General features: G+C 40.9%; 1 protein-coding gene and 1 long non-coding RNA gene across 7 annotated transcripts in view; one reads left to right on the top strand and one right to left on the bottom strand.

Annotated features, from left to right (window-relative positions):
- Positions 1-25,229, top strand: part of LOC140191694 (gasdermin-E-like) — a 79,929-nt gene that overhangs the window by 37,543 nt on the left and 17,157 nt on the right. The window contains exons 2-8 of one of the 3 annotated variants that reach the window (XM_072249345.1): positions 6,086-6,162; positions 12,343-12,560; positions 13,821-14,013; positions 16,178-16,328; positions 18,493-18,601; positions 18,739-18,768; positions 23,796-23,944. In XM_072249345.1, coding sequence (XP_072105446.1) covers positions 12,347-12,560; positions 13,821-14,013; positions 16,178-16,328; positions 18,493-18,601; positions 18,739-18,768; positions 23,796-23,944 — 846 coding nt within the window. In that variant the 5' untranslated portion in view covers positions 6,086-6,162; positions 12,343-12,346. Of the gene's footprint in view, positions 1-6,033; positions 6,163-12,342; positions 12,561-13,820; positions 14,014-16,177; positions 16,329-18,492; positions 18,602-18,738; positions 18,769-23,795; positions 23,945-25,229 lie in introns of those variants that run through there. The other 2 variants (XM_072249344.1, XM_072249346.1) reach the window with 2 other exon arrangements.
- On the bottom strand, positions 8,669-13,945 carry LOC140191696 (uncharacterized). Of its 4 annotated transcripts, none has more exons than XR_011883880.1 (4): positions 13,850-13,945; positions 13,322-13,459; positions 10,569-11,022; positions 8,669-9,071 (listed from the first exon to the last, which is right to left on the bottom strand). It is a non-coding gene; the product is annotated as an uncharacterized lncRNA (long non-coding RNA). The 4 variants fall into 4 exon arrangements; XR_011883878.1 differs by lacking the exon at positions 8,669-9,071 and adding an exon at positions 9,107-9,314; XR_011883879.1 differs by lacking the exon at positions 10,569-11,022.

The raw sequence follows: 25,229 nt of genomic DNA on the forward strand, positions 1-25,229 counted from the left end.
GAATCACCATAATTAGTATTAACCAACACATGACACTTCCTGGCTTGACTGATTACTGAGGTTCTCCCTCACTTCCTCCCATGTCAGTCCTACTAACCCTAAATGGTTTACTGCTGCTTTTACCACCAGCTGAATTTTGTCACTTTTTGACTTTACCTCAGCCGTACTATTAATCACTCCTGCAATGAATGTTACTAGAGCCTTTTTGTCTACATAAATCCTGTCATTTGTTCTTTGTTGCATCTCTCATATCCCTATTGCTTCCTGTTCATTAGGAGCATTATTCTGTTCTCTTGACATTCTTACAGCTTCTGCATAAGTGATCTTTCTTTTCACTCTTATTTCTTGAATTTTATTCTCCCGTCTCGTAACCTCACACCCACTATATGCCATATTATGAGCTCCTCCACAATTGCAGCATTTTGGCTGCACTCCTGTTCCACACTTCCCATATTCATGATCACCCCCACATCTAGCACATCTCCTCTGCCTTTTACAGTTTTTAGCCACGTGTCCAAACCTTTGACAAGTATAGCACCTCAGTGGCTTTGGCACATACACCCTTACTGGGTAACTCATGAAACCCAGGAACACTCTCCTTGGCACTCTTTCTTCTGCAAATTCAATCAATACAGATTCACTTTCCTTTTTCACTCCCTCCTTTGTTTTCAGTCTTTGAACATTCATTACTTTCCCTCCTTTGATATTCCTCTTTAACTCCTCCATATTTATACTCATTGGTACCCCCGTGATCACTCCTTTACAACCACTATTTTGTGCTCCCACCCTCCCTGTGTATTCCACCTTGCATTTTCCTATCTCTTTTAGCTTGAGTGCTTTCTCAAGTTGTTCCTCATTCACACATCTTACCAATAAGTAGCCATCATTAAGGACTTTTCCAAATACTATTTCCTCTATCTTATTTGCCAGAGTTGTTGTTAGCATAAATGGGTTAATTTTCTTCATTTGTCCCTGAGCCTTCTCATGAAAGCTAATTATGACACCTTCTCTCTGAACTTGTTCATCTTCCTCACTTTCAGAGCTCTCTCTACTGTTATTTCTTATTCTTTTATTCCCTTTGTCTTGGTTTTTATTCATTCATCCCCTCACTCCCTTTATTTCTCCCTTCACAATAATCCATCTCTCCCCAGCTGCCTACTTCTGATCCCGAATCCCTATCCCACTCCTTCTCCACTTTCTTTCCCTCAACCCCCACCCCCCCCGCATCTTGTCCGCCATTACCAGACCCACACAAACCCCCTCCCAGCAATTCCCGTTCCTTCCCCACTCTCTTTCCCTGAACAAGTTCCAAGCCACATTCACGCATCAAGGCCCAGCAGTTCCTGCAGAGCACTCCGCCTCTCTCCAGTTCCTCAGCCAAATCCAGCCTGGCCGCAATTCAACTGAACCTGTTGACAATGTCTGCATGATTTTATGCATTGAGTGGCTGCCACATGATTGGCTGACTAGATATTTGCATTAACGAGCAGGTGTACCTAATTAAGTGGCTACTGATTGTCAGCACTTTGAAACAGTAAAGAGAAACACAGATTGTAGTTACAGAGAATGTGAAGTGCAGGTAAACAAATAAAGTGCAGGAACTATAACGAGGTGGATTGAGGAATTTCAGTGGGACAACAACGTTACTCACGGGAATACACCTGTATTTGGAAGGTCCAACTGCTGACTTGGGGAAGTGTGTGATGAAGATGAGTAAGGCAGCGCGGAGAGTTTTGGTCGGAGGTGAACCGGATAGTGGAAGTGAGTTAGAGATGGAGGTTGGCGGGAAAGAGGAATGGAGTGGAAAGAGTAAGAAAAGAAAACAGAGGTATGAGATGTCAAGCTCTGAGGAGTCAGGGGATGATCAAAACAGGACAGCAAAACAATGGAAAGAAGATGAGATTAAAGCAATTATAAAACTGAACGAAGACGGGACGTCTTTTGGTGATTGGAACCCATTCATTTGACGAAGATAATCAACAAACTTATAGGCGAGGTCAAAACAGCAAAGATTTTATGAAATGGATTGCTATTAGTGATTTGTCGGATAGTGCTCAGCAAGGCAAAGTGATAAGATTAAATAAAATAGACAGCAAAGAAATACAATGCTCAATACCCAACAACAGAAAGTGGACTAAGGGAGCTATTTCAGGGATACCAACAAAAGTTGCTATGGATGAGATTAAACAGAACGTAAAAGGAGCAAAAATTATTGAGGCCAAACATTTGAAAGTTACAAGAAATGGAAAAAAGTGTGACAGTTTATCGGTTATGATTAACTTTGATGAAGAGAGATTGCCAACTAAAGTTTATTTAGAGTATATGTGTTATGAGGTTAGAATATATATACCACTGCCTTTAAGATGCTATAAATGTCAGAAATTCGGGCACATTGCGGCGGTCTGCAGAGGAAAACAAAGATGTGGGAGATGCGCTGGAGAACATGAATATGGGAAATGTGAAGTGGGAGCTAGGCTGAAATGCTGCAATTGTGGTGAGGAACACAACGCAGCTTATCGAGGGTGCATTTATAGCAAGAAGGCAGCTGAGATACAATTGTGAAAATAACTCAAGGGATCGATTACGCAGAGGCAGTGAAAGAATTTGCTGGAAAGGAGAAGGCTATCAAGCAAACAAATACAGGGAATAATAAACCGGTGAATTGTGAGGGCTGTAATATGATAAATAAGGATACACTAATAATGAGTAGAAAGGATTTCGTACTGTTTATGGTAGATACAATTAACTGTTCAGCACAAACAAACAAAACAACTGATAAAATTAAAATTATAGTCAAGTCTGCAGAAAAATATCTTGGTATTACAGAGCTTAGGTGAAAAGTAGTCAAAGAAACGCTGAATGGAGGATCAAACCGTTCACAGGCAGGGGAGACGGGAAATTAATGGCAGTATATATATATATTACAAGGGAATGCAAGGAGTCTTATCGCAAATGGTCAAGAATTTAAGAAATATGTATCAGGATTTAAGGAAAAACCTCAGATTTTATGTATACAAGAAACATGGTTGAAACCCAGGGTAAATGTGAAGAACTCCAACAACAAGTAGAAGCACTCAATCAGAACAACTGTGAGTTGGAAAAGGGATTGGAAAAATGGAGGAATTTCTTTCATTGTTTCTGTTTCCCCAGTATAGCTCGGTCATTAAACATGTGAAACCCACAATGAAGACTATTAAGATCTGGTTGGAGGGTGCTGACTCTGCTCTTCAGCACCAATTCCAGCACACAGAATGGAGCACGTTTGCTGCCCGTGCCACCACAGACTCTCAGATTAACATTGATTTATATACCAACTCTGTCCTTGAGCACATCAACAAGTGTGTAGATAGAGTGACATCACAAAAACAAATAAAAATTTTCCCCAATCAGAAACCATGGATGAACAGAGAAGTTCCCCTTCTGCTCAAAGCCAGAGATTCAGTCTTCAGGTCTGGAGACCGGGAGGCTTACAGCTCAGCCAGGGCCAACCTGAGGAGGGGAATCTCTCAGACTAAACACATATACAAACAGAGGATCGAGGAGCATTTCAACTCCTCGGACCCCCAGCACATGTGGCATGTCATACAGGTCATTACAGACTTCAAACCTCCTAGTACTGTGCCCCCTTCCAGCTCTGCTTCCCTCCCTGATGAGCTCAATTACTTCTACGCTCACTTTGACCGAGAGAACAAGGTGGTCACCCTCAAAGCGGATCTCCCACCTGGTGAACCGCCTCTCTCACTTTCCACCTCCGATGTTTGTGCCATCCTGAGCAGGGTGAATGTACGGAAGGCAGCTGGTCCGGATCAAGTACCTGGCCGTGTGCTCAGAGTCTATGCAGGGCAGTTGGCCGGGGTCTTCACAGACATTTTCAATCTGTCCCTGTCCCAGGCAGTTGTCCCCACAAGCTTCAAGATCGCCACCATCGTGTCAGTGCCGAAGCATTCCACTGCCACGGGCCTGAATGACTTCTGTCCAGTTGCACTCACCCCCATCATTGCAAAGTGCTTTGAGAGACTGGTTCTATCACATCTGAAATCCTGTCTGCCCACTACCCTGGACCCCATCAATTTGCCTATCGCACCAACAGGTCAACAGAGGATGCCATCTCCACGGCACTTCACTCTGCCCTGACCCACCTGGATAGCCCCAACTCTTACATCAGAATGCTGTTCATTGACTTCAGTTCGGCATTCAATACTGTGATCCCCTCCAAGCTGATCGCCAAACTTCACCAGCTTGGTATCAGTTCATCCCTCTGCAATTGGAACTTGGACTTTCTGACTAACAGACCCCAAACAGTTAACTGAGACAACCTCTCCTCCTCCACTCTCACCCTGAACACCGGCGTGCCTCAAGGCTGTGTGCTGAGCCCTCTTCTGTATTCCCTTTTCACCTATGACTGTGTTCCTGTACATGGTTCTAACTCCATAATCAAGTTCGCAGACGACACCACGGTGGTTGGCCTGATCAGAGGGGGTGACGAGACGGCCTACAGGGACGGGGTCCAGCACCTGGCCACGGGGCATGCCAACAACAACCTGGCCCTTAAGACCCAGAAGACCAAGGAGATCATTGTGGACTTCAGGCATACTAGGAGCCACACTCACGTCCCCATCTACATCAAAGGAGCTGTAATGGAGCGTGTATCAAGCTTCAAATTCCTCGGTGTCCACATTTCCGAGGATCTCACTTGGTCCCTGAACTCCTCCATCCTGATCAAAAAGGTGCAATAGCATCTTTATTTCCTGCGGAGCATCAAGAAAGCTCACTTCTGTCCCAGGATACTGACAGACTTTTACCGCTGTACCCTTGAGTGCATACTCACCAACTGCATCTCAGTGTGGTATGGCAATTGTCCCGTATTAGACAGCAAAGCACTTCAGCGTGTGGTGAAAACTGCCCAGCGGATTATCGGCACCTAATTGCCCACCATTGAGAGCATCTACCATAAACGCTGCCTGGGCAGTGCGAAAAGCATTATCAAGGATGCATCTCACCCTAACCATGGACTTTTTACTCTCCTCCCATCTGGTAGGCGCTACAGGAGCCTCCGCTCCCGCACCAGCAGGCACAGGAAGAGCTTCTTCCCTGAGGCTGTGACCCTGCTGAACCTCACATCACAGCGCTAAGCAGTATTGCACCCATATTGGACTGTCTCAGTACTTTTATATTTGTGTGCTGTAGCACTTACTTTTTATTCGCAGTTATTTTGTAAATAACACTATTCTTTGCATTTCTGGTCAGATGCTAACTACATTTCATTGGCTTTGTATCTGTACTTGGCACAATGTCAATAAAGTTGAATCTAATCTATTCTAATATTTTCATGCTCTGAACCGCATATCTCTGCGTTGAATGTTGCGGACATCTTATGTATTTATATTTATTGTGATTTTTTAATAATATTATTGTGTTCTTTGTCTTAATGGTTTTATTTTGTGCTGCATCGGATCCGGAGTAACAATTATTTAATTCTCCTTTACACTTGTGTACTGGAAATGTTATTAAACAATCTAGAATCTTTGAATCAGTTTCAATGTTTCAATGTACATGCGACAAATAAAGCTAGTCTTTATGATCACTAAATATAAAATGTGAAGCTTGATTCCCTGGAATAAATATAAACACAAGGTTTCAGGATCACCCAGGTTTGATCCTGAAATCAGCGCAGTTTATGTGAAGTTTTGACATTCCTCCTGTGACCACAGGAGTTCTAATGTCCTCTCACGTCCCAAAAACATGGAGGTAGGTTAACTAGCTGCTTTAACTTTCCCCAATGTGGGTGCGTTGCAGGAAATTCAGGGGAATTTGATGGACTGGTGCAAGAGCAGAGTTTGCAGGGAAATATTAGGGAAATTTGATTGATGGGATTGCTCTGACAGCCAGTATATACTCAATAGGTCAAATGGCCCCTTCCATCTTCTCACAAAATATGATTAATTTCTGTCATTGGTCATTGCTTGTTAGAGTTCTTCTTTGTTTCATTGTTTTGCAATGTCTGCGATGATTAAACTGTGTGATTGTGAAAAAAGGGGAGCTCAGTTTATGATCTGTGGTATTTGCTGCTCTCTATTCGTGACAGCTGCAGCACTGAAGTTACCTCCTGTCTCTGGGGACCTTTCACCATCTGCCAGTACACCAGCCTGCCTGTTTGAAAAGGTAAGCATCTTGGAATCTTTGGTTGAACTACAGGGATTTTAATATTTTCTTCATAATATTTATCACTGCGTGAATTAAGATAATTCCTTCCAGATGTGGTAAATCCAGTCCGGGTGCCATGTAGTGCGGCTTAATTATTTCTTAATGTTGAACACTGGAAACACCACTCACTTCGTACTTACTAACTTTTCCACAGCACACTTACACTGTTAATTGTTTGGAGTAACAATTATTTCATTCTCCTTTACACTTGTGTACCGCAAATGTCGTTAAACAATCTTGAATCTTAAATCTATTCAGTAACGCCTAGTGAAGATTTCTTTCAGGAAAGGGTGGAACTCCATTACAGCATGATTTGCTTTTGACTTTTCCTATTGAACAGCAACTTTTTAAATCCAAAAGCCAATTTTATATACACGGAGACAAACCAGGCTCATTATTAGCTGGTCAGTTAAAAGCAAGTATAGCTAGAAGACAGATCTTGAAAACAAGAAGACCTGACAGAACCACAACGGTAGATCCTCATGAAATTGATAAGACATTTATGGATTTCTACTCTAATCTTTATGAGTCTGAATTTTCAGATAACATTACTTTTATGAATAGTTTTTTGCAAAAAGTAAATGTACCTAAAATTTCTATTCAAGATATGAATACATTACATGCACCTATTAAACAAGAGGAAATAGCAAGGGCTATATCCTCTCTTCAATCAGTTAAAGCTCTGGGACCGGATGGATATACAGTGGAATTTTATAAGACTTTTACTGATATACCTTATTTATGTCAAATTTTCACTGACTCTAGGTCCTCTGGGACTGTCCTGAAAACTTTCTATGAAGCTTCAATATCATTAATTCCGAAAAAAGATAAAGATTTATCTGAATGCGCCTCTTATAGACCAATTTCTCTGTTGAATGTGGATTTTAAAATTCTCTCTGAGATTTTGGCTAATAGACTTGAGAATATCTTACCTAGTGTTATTTCCAATGGCCAAACTGGATTTATTAAAAATAGATATTCACATTTTAATATTTGAAGATTATTAAATATTATTCACTCTTCACCATCTAAAGAATCTGAATGTGTTGTTTCTCTTGATGCAGAGAAAGCTTTCGATAGGGTGGAGTGGTCTTACTTATTTGAGATTTTGGAAAGATTTAATCTTGGCCCGGGATTTATTTCCTGGATCAAACTGATCTACCATGCTCCCATGGCTGTTGTTACAACTAATAATCAAAAGTCTCCTTACTTTAGATTATACAGAGGTACTCGACAGGGATGTCCTCTTAGCCCTTTATTATTTAACTTGGCTTTAGAATCCCTTGCTATTGCTCTTAGAGATTCTAACACTGTTCAGGGTATTAAGAGAGGGGATAAAATACACAAGGTTTCGTTATATGCAAATGACATGTTAGTTTGTATTTCAGATCCTAGGAAATCTATTCCTTCTATGCTATCTGTATTTTCTGAATTTAGTAGTTTTTCTGGCTATAAATAAAATTTACATAAAAGTGAGTTATTTCCTATTAATAATTACTCAGATCCAAATCATCAAGTACCTTTTACTATTGTTAAAAATTACTTTACCTATCTTGGTATTAAAATTACTAAAACTTTTAAGGATCTATACACATATAATTTTTTTCCATTAATTGGCTACACCAAACAAATGCTCTCTAAATGGTCTCCTATTCATTTTCATTAATAGGTCGAATTAATGCTATTAAGACGATAGTTTTACTGTTAATTTTTATATATATTTCAGGCAGTTCCCTCTTTTGTTCCTAAAAAGTTCTTTGACAGAATAGATTCTATAATTTCATCTTACATTTGGAACAATAAAAAACCTAGATTGAGTAAACCCTTATTGCAGAAATTTAAAAAGGATGGTGGTATGGTTTTGCCTGATTTTAGAATGTACTATTGGGCAATTAATATTCGATATATTACTTTATGGATTCACTATTTAAATATACGTGAATGTCCTTCATGGTTGGATCTAGAGGTAAACTCGGTGAAAGGATTCTCTTTGGCCTCTTTGCTGGGAGCTCCTCTTCCCTTATTGTTTTCTAAGATTAGCAGACAAGAATTTAATCCCATTATTAAACATACATTAAGAATTTCATTCCAGTTTCGTAGATTTTTTGAGTTTAATAATTTTATTCTTTCTAGTAATATTTATCTTAATTTTTTTTAAACCATCAATCTTGGATAAGGCCTTTTTAATTTGGTAAACCAGATTAAAATTTTTCAGATTTGTTTTTAGGGGACTGTTTAATGTCTTTTTCTCAGTTAGTGGATAAATATGATTTATCTAATGTACACTTTTTAAGATATTGTCAAATTAGGAATTTTTTACGTGGTTTGTTACCAAATTACACTTCTGCTTATCCACCTAATATGATAGATGTTCTCTTTCAGTTTAAACCATTTCAAAAAGGGCTATTAGCTATAATCTATAAACAGTTATTGAGTTTAGGTTAGATTATTAGAACACTCAGTCCTCTTTTATTGTCATTTAGAAATGCATACATGCATTAAGAAATGATACAATGTTTCTCCGGAGTGATATCACAGAAAACAGGACAGACCAAAGACTAACATTGACAAAACCACATAATTATACTATATAGTTACAGCAGTGCAAAGCAATACCATATTTTGATGAAGAACAGTCCATAAGCACAGTAAAAAAAAAGTCTCAAAGTCCCCGAGTCCCTGATAGCGGCGGCAAAAGGGAGAAACTCCCTGCCATAAACCTCCAGGCACCGTCAACTTGCCGATACCTTGGAAGCAGCTGACCCTAAGTCCATCTGTCCGAAAACTCCGAGCTTCCGAGCAGCCTCTCCGATACAACCTCCCGAGCGCCATCCTCTGCCGAGCACCTTCGACCTCTCCCCCGGCCGCTGAAACACACAAAGCCGAGGATTTCAAGACCTACAGCTCCAGAGATTCCGGTTACCATACAGTAGCAGCGGTAGCAAAGCAGACATTTCAGAAGTTTTCCAGATGTTCCGCTGTGCACTCACGTCTGTCTCCATCAAATCAGGATTGTGCACGGTCCCCTACTTGACAGATAACAGATATCATCACCGGAGAGGCCGCGCGCGCTGTCATCGCACCACCATCTTCTCCCAATCTAACGATATCTAACGATAAAATTAAACGCGCTTGGGAATTGGAACTTCAAGAATCATTTTCAGATAATCAACGGAGTAAAATTTTTCATTTGGTTAACAACTCATCTATCTGTGCCCGTCATTCCTTGATACAGTTCAAGGTAGGGCATCGGGCCTATACGTCAAAGGATAAACTAGCGTGTATTTTCTCAATATTAATCCTATTTGTGACAGATGTAATACTGAGCTGGCCACTTTAACTCATATGTATAGGTCTTGTATAAAGCTAGATAACTTTTGGAGAGATGTTTTTAAAACACTAACAAGAGTTTTGGATTTGGATCTCCAACCTCACTTGTTTACAGCAATTTTTGGGATTATCCAATCAGAAGCAGGACATATTCCTGTTTCTGCTCAACATATGATAGTCTTTTCGACCTTACTGGCTAGGAGAGCCATTTTATTGAAGTGGAAGGATTCTAATCCACCTACGGTCTTTTACTGGCTCTCCTCCATTATGTCCTGTTTAAATTTAGAGAAAATAAGAAGTTGGACATTTGATACATCCTTCAAATTTGAAAAAATATGGCGACCTTTTATCCAATATTTTCACTTAATTTGATTTATTACTCTTTTAAGTTTTTTTTTCGAGGATTTCGATTTGATCAGAAAGTTTTTCTCTTTTTTTTTGGTTGTATCCTCAAAATGGACTGCCCAGTCCCTTGTTTTGTTTTGTTTGTACTTTTTTTTTAATAGTGTAGTGGTTTTTTTCCCCCTCTATTTAAAACCTAATTTTTTTTCCTTTCTCCTTTTAACTGGTAAGAGGAGAATTGTTATTTTCTTTTTTTAATCATATATTTTATACTAGTTTAACAATATCTATGATTTTGATTTGGTTACTGATATATGTATTTGAACTAATTCTCCTCTTGATTGTATTTGATTGTATCTATGTTTTTTTTAAATCAATAAGAAGATTAATAAAGAAAGAAAGAATCTTAAATCTTGAGTAAAGGACTATGCCACATAGAATTAAAACTACTCAGCATATACGAGGCGTGATTGATAAGTTCATGGCCTAAGGTAGAAGGAGTCAATTTTAGAAAACCTAGCACATTTATTTTTCACCATAGTCCCCTCCTACATTTACACACTAAACACTTCTACGTTAACTCGACGTGGTAACCTACGCAAGTGACCTACGCGGGTTGTGAGCATTTATACTTGTGCGTTGGTGTGTCTGCGCCGCTCTGCAATTCGCGCACATCACGCATGCGCACTCACCTGCCTGCACAAGGCTTCATGGTCATGGTAGTCTTTCTCAGGGTAAACAAGAAGCTAGCGTCTTTCTTCATAAAAGTGAAATGTGTCCTCCATAATTTCGGAGGTCTGTAAAGCTTTATGGAAATCATTGCAGCCAGAGTTCCTTCCCTGCCCTTCAGTCGCCCAATGGGAAGCTATTGCAGCGTAGGATGAAATGCGATGCTACCAAGTGGACCAATCACAGTTGTTGCGTTCTGCATTGCCACAACACGTAGTTACATTTTGGGAGAGGCGCATGTCAGGCTATGGCGTAGGGATCCGCGTAGGCTCTGCGTAGGGTTTGCTGCGATGCCGTATCCATGGCATCCAGTTGAAACAGAAGTATAAATCAGGCTTTAGTCCAGTGGTCTTGGAGCATACGGATCTTCGACCTCCAGAAAGTGTCCACGGCAGGGGTGATTGATAAGTTCGTGGCCTAAGGTAGAAGGAGATGAGTTATACAGCTCTTGTTACATGCACTTGCAGTTCAACTCTTTGTGTGATTATGCAGGAAGTTTGAAGATAATAACTCATCTCCTTCTACCTTAGGCTACGAACTTATCAATCACCCCCGCCGTGGACACTTTCCCCCGGGATCAATAAAGTATGACTATGACTAATGCAATCAAATTTAATGAGCAATTTTCAGTTGCTTTCATTAGCACTATGCTCTTTACATTAAGAGTAAAATTATGTGGTATCATTTTAAACATCTATTTGCGGTAACTTTCCACAAGTGACTAGTTCAATGAACATTGACTTACTTTTCATTGCTCCTACATTCAGAATCTGGTGTAAATGATGTGATCTTTAAGCCAAAACGTTTCTCCAGTTCAGGGCCTGATGCACGGTTTTGACCAAAATGTCAGCAGTTGCTGTTCTCCCACAAATGCTGTTTGATCTGTTGATTTCTTCCGCAAGTCACTTCTTGATTATAACATGTTTGTGGAAAGTGATCAATTCAATGCTCTGTTTCAAAGCAACACAGATAAAACGCTGGAGGAACTTTGTGTGTCAGGCAGCATCTATGGGCTCCAAACAGTCCTTCCAGGTGAGGCAACACTTCACCTGTGAATCTGCTGATGTTGTCTACTGTGTCCGGTGTTCCGATGTAGCCTCCTCTACACTGGTGAGATCCATCATAAATTGGGGGACCACTTTGTCGAGCACTTCCACTCCATCCGCCAAAAGCAGAACCTCCCAGCAGCCAATCATTTTAATTCCCATTCCCATTCCTGTTCCGATATGTTGATCTATAGCCTCCTCTTGTGCCAAGAGGAGGCCACCCTCAGGGTGGAGGAACAACACCTTATATTCTGTCTGGGTAGCCTCCAACCTGATGACATGAATATCGATCTCTCCTTCCGGTGAACAAATTTACCCCCCCGCCCCGCTATTCCCCACTCTGATCTTTCACTTCTTCTCACCTACCTGGGCCCCCTCCTCTTTCCCTTTCTCCTATGGTCCACTCTCCTCTCCAGTCAGATTCTTTCTTCTCCATCCCTTGACCTTTCCCACCAACCTGGCTACACCTATCACCTTGCAGCGAGCCTGGTTCCCCTCTTCCCAACTTTCCACAGATGCTGCCTGACCTGCTGAATTCCTCCAGCATTTTGTGCGTGTTGCTCAAGATTTCCAGCATCGGCAGATTTTCTCTTGTTTATAACTGACTAGCTGTTTCCCTCTTTAGAGTTGCTTCCTAACTTGCTAAGTATTTCCATCATTAATTTTCCATTTAATGTTTGTTGATTTTTAGAACCATGTTTCGAGACACAACCAAGAAAATTGTGGAGGAGATGGACCCTGGTGGCAAGACATTGATCCCTGTGGAAAGCCCATTTTTTTCCGATCACTTCAAGCCTCTTTATTTCCTCAGCAAGCCAAAGAAACCCTTCTTTCCCGGGAGAGACAAATATAAGTCCAAATTAATCACACTGACTGATATATTGAAAGATGGCCAAGATTTAGATTTTGGTAATATCTGCCATTTTTAAAATAATTTCTGAGAATTCAAATCTACATTGTAATCTTAAGTGGTTACAAATGTGCAGTAATGTTGTAAAAAGGAGATGTTTGCTCAGTGGCAATTACCCAGAATAACAGCCATTTCCTTGTCACACTGTGACAACAGAAGAATTTCAATACAAGTAATTAAATTTAGTCAGAATAAAAAGCTGCAATCAGTACAAATGTACGAGAAACTTCAGTTTGTTATAAAAGCCCACATGTGAAAATTGTGAAAGCCAATGTCTTCAATTTTAGAAAATAGAGAGAGAGTAAAACAAAGAGAAAGTGCAAGTGAATGTATTAACAACCTGACCTTCCAGTTCAAAATGAAAGGGCTTAGTCACCACTGAAAACACAGTAGATCCTGCAGATGCTGGAAATCCAGAGCAAAACACACAAGATGCTGGGGGAACACAATGTGGCATCTATTCGGGGAATAAACAGTTGATGTTTCAGGCCGAGCCCCTTCATTTTTTGCTGGAAAGGAAGGGAGGAAGAAGTCAGAATAAGGTGGAGAGGAAAGAGTACAAGCTATCAGGTGATAACTGAGGCCAGGCACGTGGGAAGGCCAGTGGGTGACAGGGTGGGGATAAAGTAAGATGCTGGGTGGGGATAGGTGGAAGAAGTAAAGGGCTGAGGAAGAAGACAGTGGACAGTAGACCATGGAAGAAAGGGAAGGAGGAGTAAAACTAGAGGGAAGTGATGGGCAGTTAAAGAAAGCTTCTCACCGAATTGTAGAAGGCACTGTGGCTTTAGTCTTGTCCGCTGTGACACACTTTACAGTGTAGACCATCCGTAAGGAACTGTGAGAATCAGGAACTCTGTTATCTTCGTGAAGGTTGGCCAGTCAATTATGGTGAAGAGTTCTCCAGCAAAAGACAATGAATTACAATGTAAAAATCAATTATTTTTAACAACATTTTACTGAAAGTAAAGATTTATGCACACAAATGGGATTAAAGTTGAGCAGTTTTTGAGGTTATGTTACGAGGAGATGGGCCTACAGATGTATTTTAATATTTTATACCATAAATTATCCAAGGACGGAGGTTTGTGAAGATTAAAACAATGCACTCTTCGGAAGTCTCCATTATCACTGACAGCAAATTCCTGGTGGTTAACGGACATTGTTATTAGTTTATCGTTAATAAACACTAGTTTGTTCTCTGATGTTACAACAGTAAATAACCTGTAAAAGCTAATAATGGATTTATTTTCTTTCTCTAGGATTGACCAGCTCGAGCCTTGCCAGTTACCTTGGGAAGCAGAGCAGCTCAGTCAGCGGGGAGGCCGATGTGAAAGTCTGTAATACTGAGCCAGGAATAGGAGTGTCAGGAAATACTTCGGATTCCATATCTGTCATGGAAATGAGAAAACGAAAAATAGATATAAGTAAATTACTGGATGTTATTGGAAGCAGGTAATCATACCTCACCAGGTTAGGCTAATAAGCCAAGGTACACATTGTGACTACTTTATTAGATACACCGGTATACCTATTTGATAATGCAAATATCTAAACAGCCAATCATGTGGCAGCAACTGAACGCATAAAAGCATGCAGGGGTTCAGTCGTTGTTCAGAATGGGGAAGAAATGTGATCTAAATGACTTTGACCATGGAGTGATTATTGGTGCCAGATGGGGTGGATTGAGTACATCAGAAACTGCTGATCTCATGGGATTTTCACGCACAACAGTCTCTAGAGTTTACAGAGAATGGTGTAAAAAGAACATCCAATGAGTGGCAGTTCTATGGGCTTTAACACCATGTTAAAGAGAGGTCAGAGGAGAATGGTCAGATTGGTTCAAACTGACAGGAAGGTAAGAGTAACACACGTTACAACAGTTGTGTGGAGAGGAGCATCTCTGGATGCACAACATGTCATACATTGAAGGGGATGGGCTACAGCAGCAGAAGGCCACAGATATGCACGCAGTGGCCACTTTATTAGGTATAGGAGTTACCCAATAAAGTGGCCACTGACTGTAAGCTGACAAAGTGTATTTTTCACTGTGGTCTGGAGTTAGCCGGCTTGTTCTACTTCGCTTGGTATTACAGTGTGAAAACCAATGGCATATCCTTTCAGACTCAACTCTGCTTTAAAAAAATTATCAAACTTTTAACCTATGTTGAAGTTGTATAAGATGATGGCGAGGCGTAATTTGGAGCATTATGTGCACTTCTGGTCACCTGCCTACAGGAACGATATTTATAGGATTGAAAGAATGCAGAAAAAAATTACAAGGATATTGCCAGGACTTGAAGACCTGCATTATAGAGAAATGTTGAATTGGCTAGGACTTTATTCCCTGAAGCCTAGAATATGAGAGGAGATTTGATTGCGTATATAAAATTATGAGTGGTATAGATAGGGTAAGTGCAAGCAGAGTGAGACTAGAACTAGAGGTCATGGTTAAGGGTGAAAGGTGAAATGTTTAAGGGGAATATGAGGGGGACTTCTTCACTCAGAGTGTGGAACGAGCTGCCAACGAAAGTGGTGCATTAGGGTTCAATTTCAACATTTAAGGAAAGTTTGGATAGGTACATGAATGAGAGGGTTATGGAGGCCTATGGTCCCGGTGCAGCTCAATGGAACTAAGTAAAATAATAGTTCAGTATGGACTAGAAGGGCTGAAGGGCCTGCTTCCGTGCTGCAGTGCTCTATGACAGTACTGGATTATGTATTTTAATAAATTTTCAATGTTTCCAAATATAAGAAACACTTGACAATTGGCTGAGGCAAAATATCTGACCAACTGGCTGTACACGTAATTTTCAAAAATTTGCCAGGCGAGACTTGCTTCAGCCTCTTGTATGTGATATGGGATTGATAACCACACGGTCCCGCATCACACAGGGTCTTGCATGTAGCATCAATCACAGTGATCAACTGCAGGTCAGTGCGGATTTAGTGTGTGGGTCAATGGAGAATGCAATAGGCTTGCCAATGGTACACTTTTATTTCCAACAAAACTATATCAGCAGTAGATTAAAATACACTGGATTATTGCACAGAGTAATTCCTATTATTGTTTTTGATAAAAACTCTGATGGAGATGGAGTTGGAGATTCCTTTAACGGAGAACGCTAGCGTGTGACTTTGTTTAACATTGGGAGGCTGATGCACAGATAGCCATCACACAGTCCTTGACAGATCGGGGTCAGGGTCCAGTGACTGGGCATCCTTCACTGCTGTAGCCTTCCTCCAGCTTCACTGGCATTGTGATGTGTCACCATTTCCCGCCAGCTCCACCGCTGAGGTCTTGGTTGGATCACTCTTTGTCTGGAACCCCCCCCCCCCCACTGCCCCTGACCTTACCGACGTGGGTGACCCTAGCAGGAGTTAAGCACCAAATGACCTAACTCCAGACAGCATCATTCTTGAGATTTCAGGAACTTACACGTCTCTGCACCAAACAGGTGGTGAACCTTGGAGAAGGAAAACAAACTCTGAAAAGATTCATGAGTAAGGTGAAAGGTAGTTTGAATAAACTGTTGTCTAATTTCACCATCACCTCCTCCTTCCTCAGTCAGTCTTTTATAAATAATAAGTACCATTTTTGTTTGTTTTATCTCTTCAGGAAGGTGAACAGAGAACACAGCTTTGTGAAGCAAAATGTGTCGGATGATGTTTATATAGTGTCAGAAGTGATAGAGACGGAAAAGACATGTACTGTAAATGGGACAGCTCATATAGCATCAGGACTAAGTGCATTTTTTCATATTCTGAAGGTGAGTAAAACTTATTCATTTCATAATCCTTAAAATTTCATTATCATTATCCTTGTTTTTATATTTATAATTATTGTTTTTATATCAGATTTTTATCCTTATTGTGTTTTTTTATGCGGCATCTGATCTGGAATAACAATCATTTCATTCTCCTTTACACCTGTGTACTGAAGAAACATCTTGGATCTTGAAACACTGAAACAGTGATAAAGATCCAAGTCAGCCAATAGATCCTTAGAAACCTGGACACAAGAGATTCTGCAGATGCTGGAAAACCTGAGCAACCGATACATAAAGAAATAGGGAAATCCAGCGACTTGTGTGTGTGCTCAAGAATTCACACACAAAATCAAAGAACTCAGCAGGTCAGGTGGCATCAATGAAGAAGAATAAATAGTCGATGTTTTGGGTCGTGACCCGAATCCTGATGAAGGGTCTCAGCCTGAAGCATTGACTCTTTATTCCTCTCCATAGACATTGCCTGACCTGCTAAGTTCCACCAGCGTTTGGTGTGTGTTAGTTTGGGTTTCCAGCACCTACAGAATCTCATATGTTTACTGGCATGGGTTACTGACCCCTTAAAACTAGTCGCTTCGGGCAGATGGGGCTCGTCAGCTGTAGTTGGCAACTCATCTAGGAGAAGGAAAGCTCTGATCTCAAACCTCCACTGTCTTGCGGCTGTACCCACTCATGGGGAAGGCTTCGGGAGTAAACTCCAAGGAAAAGTCTGGAGCTGAAGTCCCTGAGGCAGCCCTACATTGAGATCAACACTGACTGGCAATTCCTGCACTGACAATGGTGCCAAACTGTAAGTCTCTGCTGTTCCTTTGCATTCGTCAACTGTGTGGAGACGGGGAACCTGCTGCATGGCAACAGCTTGCTCACCAGGTTGTACTGCCCTGGCTTGTGTATCATGTAGCCGGCTAGGACGCTACATCCTTGGTTGATCCCAACCCATGGAGGGCATTAAAAGAAAACGAATTTCAGCATTTTGTGTGTGTTGCTCGGAAGCTGGGATTGTCTTTTGCTGGCATTTTCATATTTCTCAGGATAAGTGTGGGTATGTTTGGGGCTCACGTGCAAATACGGCAATCCTGAGCTTACTGACTGAGGTACCCAGGTCATGTCCTGGCTATGCTCTGCATCGAGACCTCATGAGAACCTTGGAGCTCTCTGAGATATCTCAGCACTTATCCTTGGCGACATAGTATTCAATGCTGTCTCATAGTTGCGCAGATCCAGGTCATTTGACTTCTGAATCACTTAGTGGAAAAAGAACCAATCAGGATTTGATGGAACTATCTGAAAGAATAAGTTAAAAGGGTGCAGGGAAATCAGGAGAGGGATAAAGAGGCAAATGGGATTGCTCTCTTGGGAGCTGGCATTCACCCAGTGGAGCGAATGGCCTTTTTCTGTCCCTTTGTAAGGATGAGGTAATGTCTCTTTATTGTTTTCTAACCATTTGCAGTTAGGTTTGTCTGAGAAACAATTTAAAGATTTGATTCATTCAGAGTCTGTTGCATTGGCGATTGTTTATCGACTCTTTTTTTTGCTTTACCATCAAAACCTTTCTGAAGAAAGGTTATTGATACGCAACCATGACCTTGTTTCTCTCTCCACAGATGCTGCCTGACCCAATGTGCATTTCCAAGATTTCCCCGATCCAATTTTGCAGCTTCTCTCAGGCATTATATTTGTGAAACATGGTGTAACACTGTCCTTTTAATTTTCTCAAGTTCAAGTTCAAATTTATTGTCATCTGACTGAACACAGATAAAACCAAATGAAACATGGTGCACCTACAAAACGTATATCATACACAGCACATAAAACAAAATATTATGACAAATAAGTTAATAAATATAATTCATATAATGGAATACAGGTAAACAGCAAACACTCAACAGTGCAGGAAACAGTAAACAGCTCACTGTCCTAGTGACATGACCTTGGTGGTGGCAGAGTATTCAATGGTTTATTTTTTTCTCCTTTATCCCTGTGGTTTGTAGGGTCCATTTAAGTTTTGATTAAATTTGTCTTAATCACTCTGCATCACTGAAGTTAGGTTATAGTCCAGCTATGTAATTCCTGACTTCCCTGCAAAATTAACTTTTGTACGATTGACTTTCACAGTTAAATATTGTAGTCTTCTTTGTTGCCTTAGGTTAAAACTGGATTCTGTAAATATTCAGAGCAGAAGATAACTTTTCCAGCCGGAACAACAATTGCGTACAGGGTCTCTAAACTGAGGATTACTTCAGATGACACCATAGGTATGTAAAGGGATAATAATAGAAAGTGATTACTTGAATGTGAGTCTGATTGATAAACCGTTTAACTTTCTTCAATGATAACTTAGAACACGCCAACTGTCCAAATATGTGACACAATTTTTCTGGGTTTTTTTCAGAATTTGGTTGGCATTGTGAGTTGCGTTCTTGTAAGTTGTTTCACTTTCCTTATTGTGTCTTAGTTTGAAACTATCTCTACTCCAAACACACTGTCATGGCCCCAAGGAATCAAATGGGACTGTTGGAAAGACTGAGTGTTCTCTCCAAGTTCCTTGGCTTAAAGCACAGGGGTAATCCTTGCCCACTGTTACAATATACCTCAACATCTTCTTAAAATGTTAATATTAACACAAATTGTGAGAATGTTGCTACATTAATTGGCTCAAGATTTCAGCATGAAGAAACTTCTCTATATCATCACAAAGAATAGAGCTTTCACGACTCTTTATACAGAGGGGAAGTTTTCACTATTGCCTTCATTAAACACCAGCACTAGAAATAAGATTTTGCCATTCAGCCCCTTTTGATGAAGGAGTTTTGATAAAAGGGTCTTAGAGTGATAGAATCATAGAAACCGCCCCTTTGGCCTATCTGGTCCATGCCAAACTATGTATTAATCTGCCTGGTCACATCAACCTACACCCGGTCCAGAACCTTCTATTCTCCTCCCATTGATGTACTTATCCGAATTTCTCCGAAATGTTCAAATGGATCCCGCATCCACCACTTGCGCTGGCAGCTCGTTCCACACTGTCACCACGCTCTGAGTGAAGACATTCCCCCTCGTGTTCCCCTTAATGTTTTCACCTTTCACCCTTAACCCATGACCTCTAGTTCCTGTCTCACCCAACCTCAATGGAAAAAGCCTACTTGCATTAAGAATTTGAGAACTAACAAGCCTGCTTGTCTGAGAAATGTTAACTCTGTTTTTGCTCCACAAACAGCTGTGGAGACTGTCATTGGGTATATTTAAAACGGAGGTGGATAGGTTCTTGATTGGAAAGGGCATCCAAGTTTATGGGAAGAAGGCAGGAAAATGGGGTTGAGAGTGTTAATAAATCAGCCTTGATTGAATGGCGGAAAAGACACAATGGGCTGAATGGCCTAATTTTTGAATGAATGAATGAATGAAATTTTTATTTCGGTCAGTACAAACATAACAAAAAACATCATTTTCAACAATAATTTCATAACAATGATTTCATAAGACAAAATTACAACAAAAACATAGATATTCTTTAAAAACAGACTGAAGGGGTGTAGGCTGAAACTCCAGTTTATTACGCCTACCCCTCTTACTTATACAACTACATATGTGGCATCAATCGTCACATCAAATCAAAACATTTCATAATCCTTTAACACAAAATCCAATTCCAAGTATCATTTATTTACAATACTCCCATTCATTTTAAATCGTGTATTTTATATTTGTTCATTAAATTATTTTTAAATAATTTTTTAAACTTGTTAAGTGTGAGGCATGTTTTTAAATTCTCACTACAACTGTTCCATAGATTCACCCCTCTGACTGAAATCCAATCATTTTTTACATTTGTTCTTTTCCTTTGTTTTTGAAATATATATGTTCCTCTCAAATCATGTTGACTTTCTCTCATTTTAAACAACCTAATTCTGGCCTAGTTCTGCTCCTATGTCTTATAGTCTCTTTGCACAGATGTTGCCTGACCTGCTGTGTGTTTCCAACAATTTCTGTTTCCATTCACCCCTCATATTCTCTCAAACATTAAATAAGATCATGTCTGATCTTTCATTCAGCATCACTTTCCTACAAAAGCTCCATATCCCGTGATTCCCCGGATAGCTAAAATCAATCAGTGTGTCTCATACTTTAGGTGGTCAACGTAGGGAATCAGGTTACTTAATCTAAAAAGACATCTTGGTGGAGGAATTGAAAGATACAGTTCAAGAATAGCATTATTTGTCACATGTACATCGAAGCATACAGTGAAATGTGTCATTTTGTATAAACTATAAGACCATAAGACACAGGAGCAGAATTAGGCCATTCAGCCCATCGAGTCTGCTCTGCCATTCCATCCATTTCCCTCTCAACCTTATTTTCCTGCCTTCTCCCTGTAACCTTTGAATCCCTCTCTCCCCCCACTTCACCATTCCCCATTCCCTTTTCCCTTTCTCTCACCTATCTCCTTGCTTGCCCATCGCCTCTCTCTGGTGCTCTCCACCCCCCCCACTTTTCTTTCTTCCATGGCCTTCTGTCCTCTGCTATCAGATTCCCCCTTCTCCAGCCCTGTGTCTCTCTCACCAATCAACTTCCCAGCTCTTTACATCCCCCCTCCCCCCTCCTGGGTTCACCTATCACCTCATGTTTCTCTCTCACCTCCCCCCACCTTTAACTCTACTCCTCATCTATTTTTTCTCCAGTCCTGTCAAAGGGTCTCGGCCTGAAACATTGACTGTGCTCTTTTCCGTAGATGCTGCCTGGCTTGCTGAGTTTCTCCAGCATTTTGTGTGTGTTGCTTGGATTTCCAGCAGCTGCAGACTTTCTCATGTTCATTCACTTTAAACATGCATTTATTAATGGGGTGTTTAAAATCACATTGGGCATAAATAGGATCTATGCACACAAGTTTAGGTGAGAGGGAAGAGGTTTAACAGGGTTCATGCAGGCAAATTTTTCATCCACAAGGCTGTTCCATACTGGAATAAGCTGCCAGAGGAAGTGGTTACGGCAGGTACATCAACAACGTTAAAAATTACACTTGGACAGGTACACAGTTAGGAGATGCTTAGAGAGATATGGGCCAAAGGAGGGCAGGTGGGACTTCCATCGATGGGAATCTTGGTCAGCATGGATCAGTTGGACCAAAGGGCCGGTTTCCATGCAGTATGACTCTAATGTATCTACATTTCACTCAGTGTCCGTCTTTCGCACTTTAAGTTTGGTGACACCTAAAACTTCTCACTGTGTCAGATTGATACCTCAGGGCTCCCATGGTTTGTGCATCCTGGAAAGCAGATTATTGGTTCTCCCAAAAATCTCCACGTGATCCTGTTCCCTTAATTTAGGAGAAATTTAGATTAGATGATTGGGGATAGGTCCTGCATATTGCAGCGGAGTGAAGCAGGGTGGTGCTAATTACAACTGGATGTTGTGTTTGTCTTACCTTTTAAAAGATTGGTATAGTTGGGGATAGTGCTGAAGATCGTCAGAAGATACAGTGGGATATAGATCAGTTGTAAATATGGGTGGAGAAATGGCAGATGGAGTTTAGTCCAGGCAAGTGTGAGGTTTTGCACTTTGGGAGATCAAAAATAAAAGGGAAGTAAGCAGTTAGTGGCAGGACCCTTAATAGCATTGATGTATAGTGGGATCTTTGGGGTCCAAGTCTTTAGCTCCCTGAGAATGGCCTCAAAAGTTGACAGAGTGTTAAAGGAGGCATATATCATGTTTGCCTTTATTAGTCAGGGATTGAGTTTAAAAGTCCGGAGGTTATTTTGCAGCTTTATAAAACCCTGGTATTGCTGCATCAATTTTGGTCACTCCATTATAGGAAGGATGTGGAGAGGGTTCAGAAGAGGTCTACAGGATTAGAGGGCATGGATAGGTTCAACAAACTTTAGTTGTTTTCACTGGAGTGGTAGGGGCAGAGAGGAGACTTGATAAATGTTTATAAAATTATGAGAGACACTGATAGTAGACAGCTGGTATCTTTTTCCCAGGGTTGAAATGTCAACTTTTAGAAGGCATTTATTTAAGATGAGAGGGGGAAAGTTCAAAGGAGATGTGTGGTGTAAGTTTTTGAAGCATTGCCTTTTGAAGATGTCCTGGATACAGGGGGTGCCAGTGCCCATGATGGAGCTGGCTGAGTTTGCAACCTCTACAGCTTTTCCTGATCCTGTGCAGTGGCCCCTCCATAGCAGACGGTGAGGCAACCAGTTCGAATGCTGTCCATGGTACATCTGTAGAAATTTGCTAGAGTCTTTCATGACCTATAAAATCTCCTCAAACTCCTAACGAAATATAGCTGCTGTCATTTCTTCTTTGTAATTACATCAATATTTTGGGCCCAAGATAGATCTTCACATATGTTGACACCCAGGAATTTGAAGCTGCTCACCCTTTCCACTTCTGATCCCTCAATGAGGACTGATGTGTGTTCCCTCAACTTCCCCTTCCTGAAGTCCACAAGGAATTCCTTGGTCTTACTGACAATTTCTTGTTGCGACACCACTCAACCAGCTAACCTGTCTTATTCCTGTATACCCCTCATCACCATCTGAAGTTCCGCCAACAATAGTTGTGTCATCGGCAAATTTATAGATGGCATTTCAGTTGTGCCTAGCCACAGAGCAAATGAAAGAGTCAGACACTGCTACCAAGTTTCAAAGGTATTGGGACAGGCAGCAACCTACCCACCATCAAGGATCTATATACAGAAAGGTACCAGAAAAAGTCCAGCATTATCATGAAGGATCCCATCCATGCCGCTCTTCGACTGTTTGCCCACTCCCATTAGGGAAGAGGCTACGTAGCATTCACACAAGGACAACCAGACTCAAAAATCATTACTGCCCCCAAGCTGTCAGGCTGATCAATAGCTCCAACCACTAACCCACAGCACCTCAGCCCCCAACACCACTACCACATCTACAACAGCCAATTTATCATTTCCTTTCTGAGTCACCTTATGTTCAGATACTCCTGCAACTAGCATCACATGAAGTTCATACAATCAGCTCATGTACGTATAGAAGAGAATCTCATGTATCTAGATCTACACTCAGCAGTTGTACATTGTGTTTTACAGGATTGATTTTATATTTTTATTTTCTGTGTTTTAATGCTTATTGTGGTTTTTTTTATGCTGCATCAGATCAGGAGTAACAATCATTTCATTTTCCTTTACACTCGTGTACTGAAGAATGACAATAAACAATCCTGAATCTTGAATTTTGAGAGATTCAGTCCTAATGTAGACAAGTAGAGTTAGTGTAGATAATCATTACAGTTGTCATACATGGGCTGAACCCAACGGGTTTGTTTCAGTGCTGTATGATTCTCTGATTGATGAAACATCTTAGAACATTATTTACCTTTCCTTTTGCTCTGAATATTAGATTTTGGATTAAATTACTAGCAAAAAATAAAGTGCTTAAAATTGTATTAAAGATTCTGCCTTTTCCATCTCAGGTGCAGTGTCAGTTACAGATGAGAAATTCACAATTGCTTCTTCGGTAGATGGGCTGACAAAGTTGTCTGCAGAGCAGAGGCTGTCGCTCCTCAACATGGTCCTCGATATTCTTGGCAGCAGTGAAAATCTCCCAGTTCTTGATGCAATGGTTTGTACCAAGCACCTTCTCTCTACATTGCAAGGGATCTTGGCTTTGTGCATGGAAACTATGCAGGATGTGGTATTAAATCTTTACTGAATCTTTGCACTGTTGTTTGACGTTAAAACCAATACCAAAAGCTCTTAAGACACTACAGATCCTCAAGTGTGAGTGAGGCCACACTTAAAGACTATTTCTCAAAGCATTTTTATACCTATCAAGAATTAGGATCAACTTTATTCACCATACACATTTACATGTATTAGGAATTTGCTGTGGTGTGTTGGTCAAAGTGCGACATGCAACACAAAACAGCAATATTTGACAATTGTAAAAAATAAAGATAAATAATTATATACCAAATAAAGTTATAAGTATAGATATGGAATAAAATGTCCATAAATGTGCGTAAAATGTGCATATATTTACAATGTAAACAGCATTATAAAAAGAGATTTGAAGTGTTTACTGTGCACTGATGCGGTGGGGGGGGGGCGGGGGTTGGTATTTAGAATGGTTGATCAGATTAACTGCCAGGGGAAAGAAACTTTGGGATGGAGTGAAGTTCTGGTTTCAATAGTCCTAAGATTGTTATTTCTAAAATAGCGCCCAAGGTGGCAGCCACGGTGTTTTGGCATCTCATCTCAAACAAGAAGTTGCATGAAATTTATCCTGGGTAGGACTGCAGCACTATTGTCCTAGCTCTGCATTATGCTAGGCTTTCAAAACCTTGGAATTCATTGCAATACTAGATAATTTTCTAGGGAACATTATTGAATGGTTCTTAAAAATATAAGGAGTGGAGAAATAGGAGTAAAGCAAAGCATGGGGAAGGCTGCAGGGGTAAATCCAGAGCTGGCAGTCCTATGTTGAGCTCCACATTGACTCGTAACTCCTATGACTGTGCTGGTGTCAAACTGTATTGGTCTCTTCGACTCATAAGGGAGAATGAGGCAGTCATAGATGAGAGCTACAGGGAGGTAGTCACACCTAGGCTGTCGGAAGCAGGTCGTTGGGTGACAGTCAGAGGGGGGAAAGCGAAGGTGAGCAGACAGGTAGTGCAGAGCACCCCTGTAATCATTCCCCTGAATAATAAGTTTACCGTCCTGGATACTGTTGGCGGGGATGACCAACCAGGTGTGAGCCACGGTGGCAGGGCCTCCGGCACTGAGTCTGACCCTGTGGTGCAGAAGGGTGGGACAGAGAAGAGGAGAGCTGTCGTCATTGGAAACTCTATAGGCAGGGGAGCAGACAGGAGATTTTGTGGACGCGAGAAGGACACCCGCATGGTTTG

Source organism: Mobula birostris, chromosome X, assembly GCF_030028105.1.
Source record: "Mobula birostris isolate sMobBir1 chromosome X, sMobBir1.hap1, whole genome shotgun sequence".
Lineage (NCBI taxonomy): Eukaryota > Metazoa > Chordata > Chondrichthyes > Myliobatiformes > Myliobatidae > Mobula > Mobula birostris.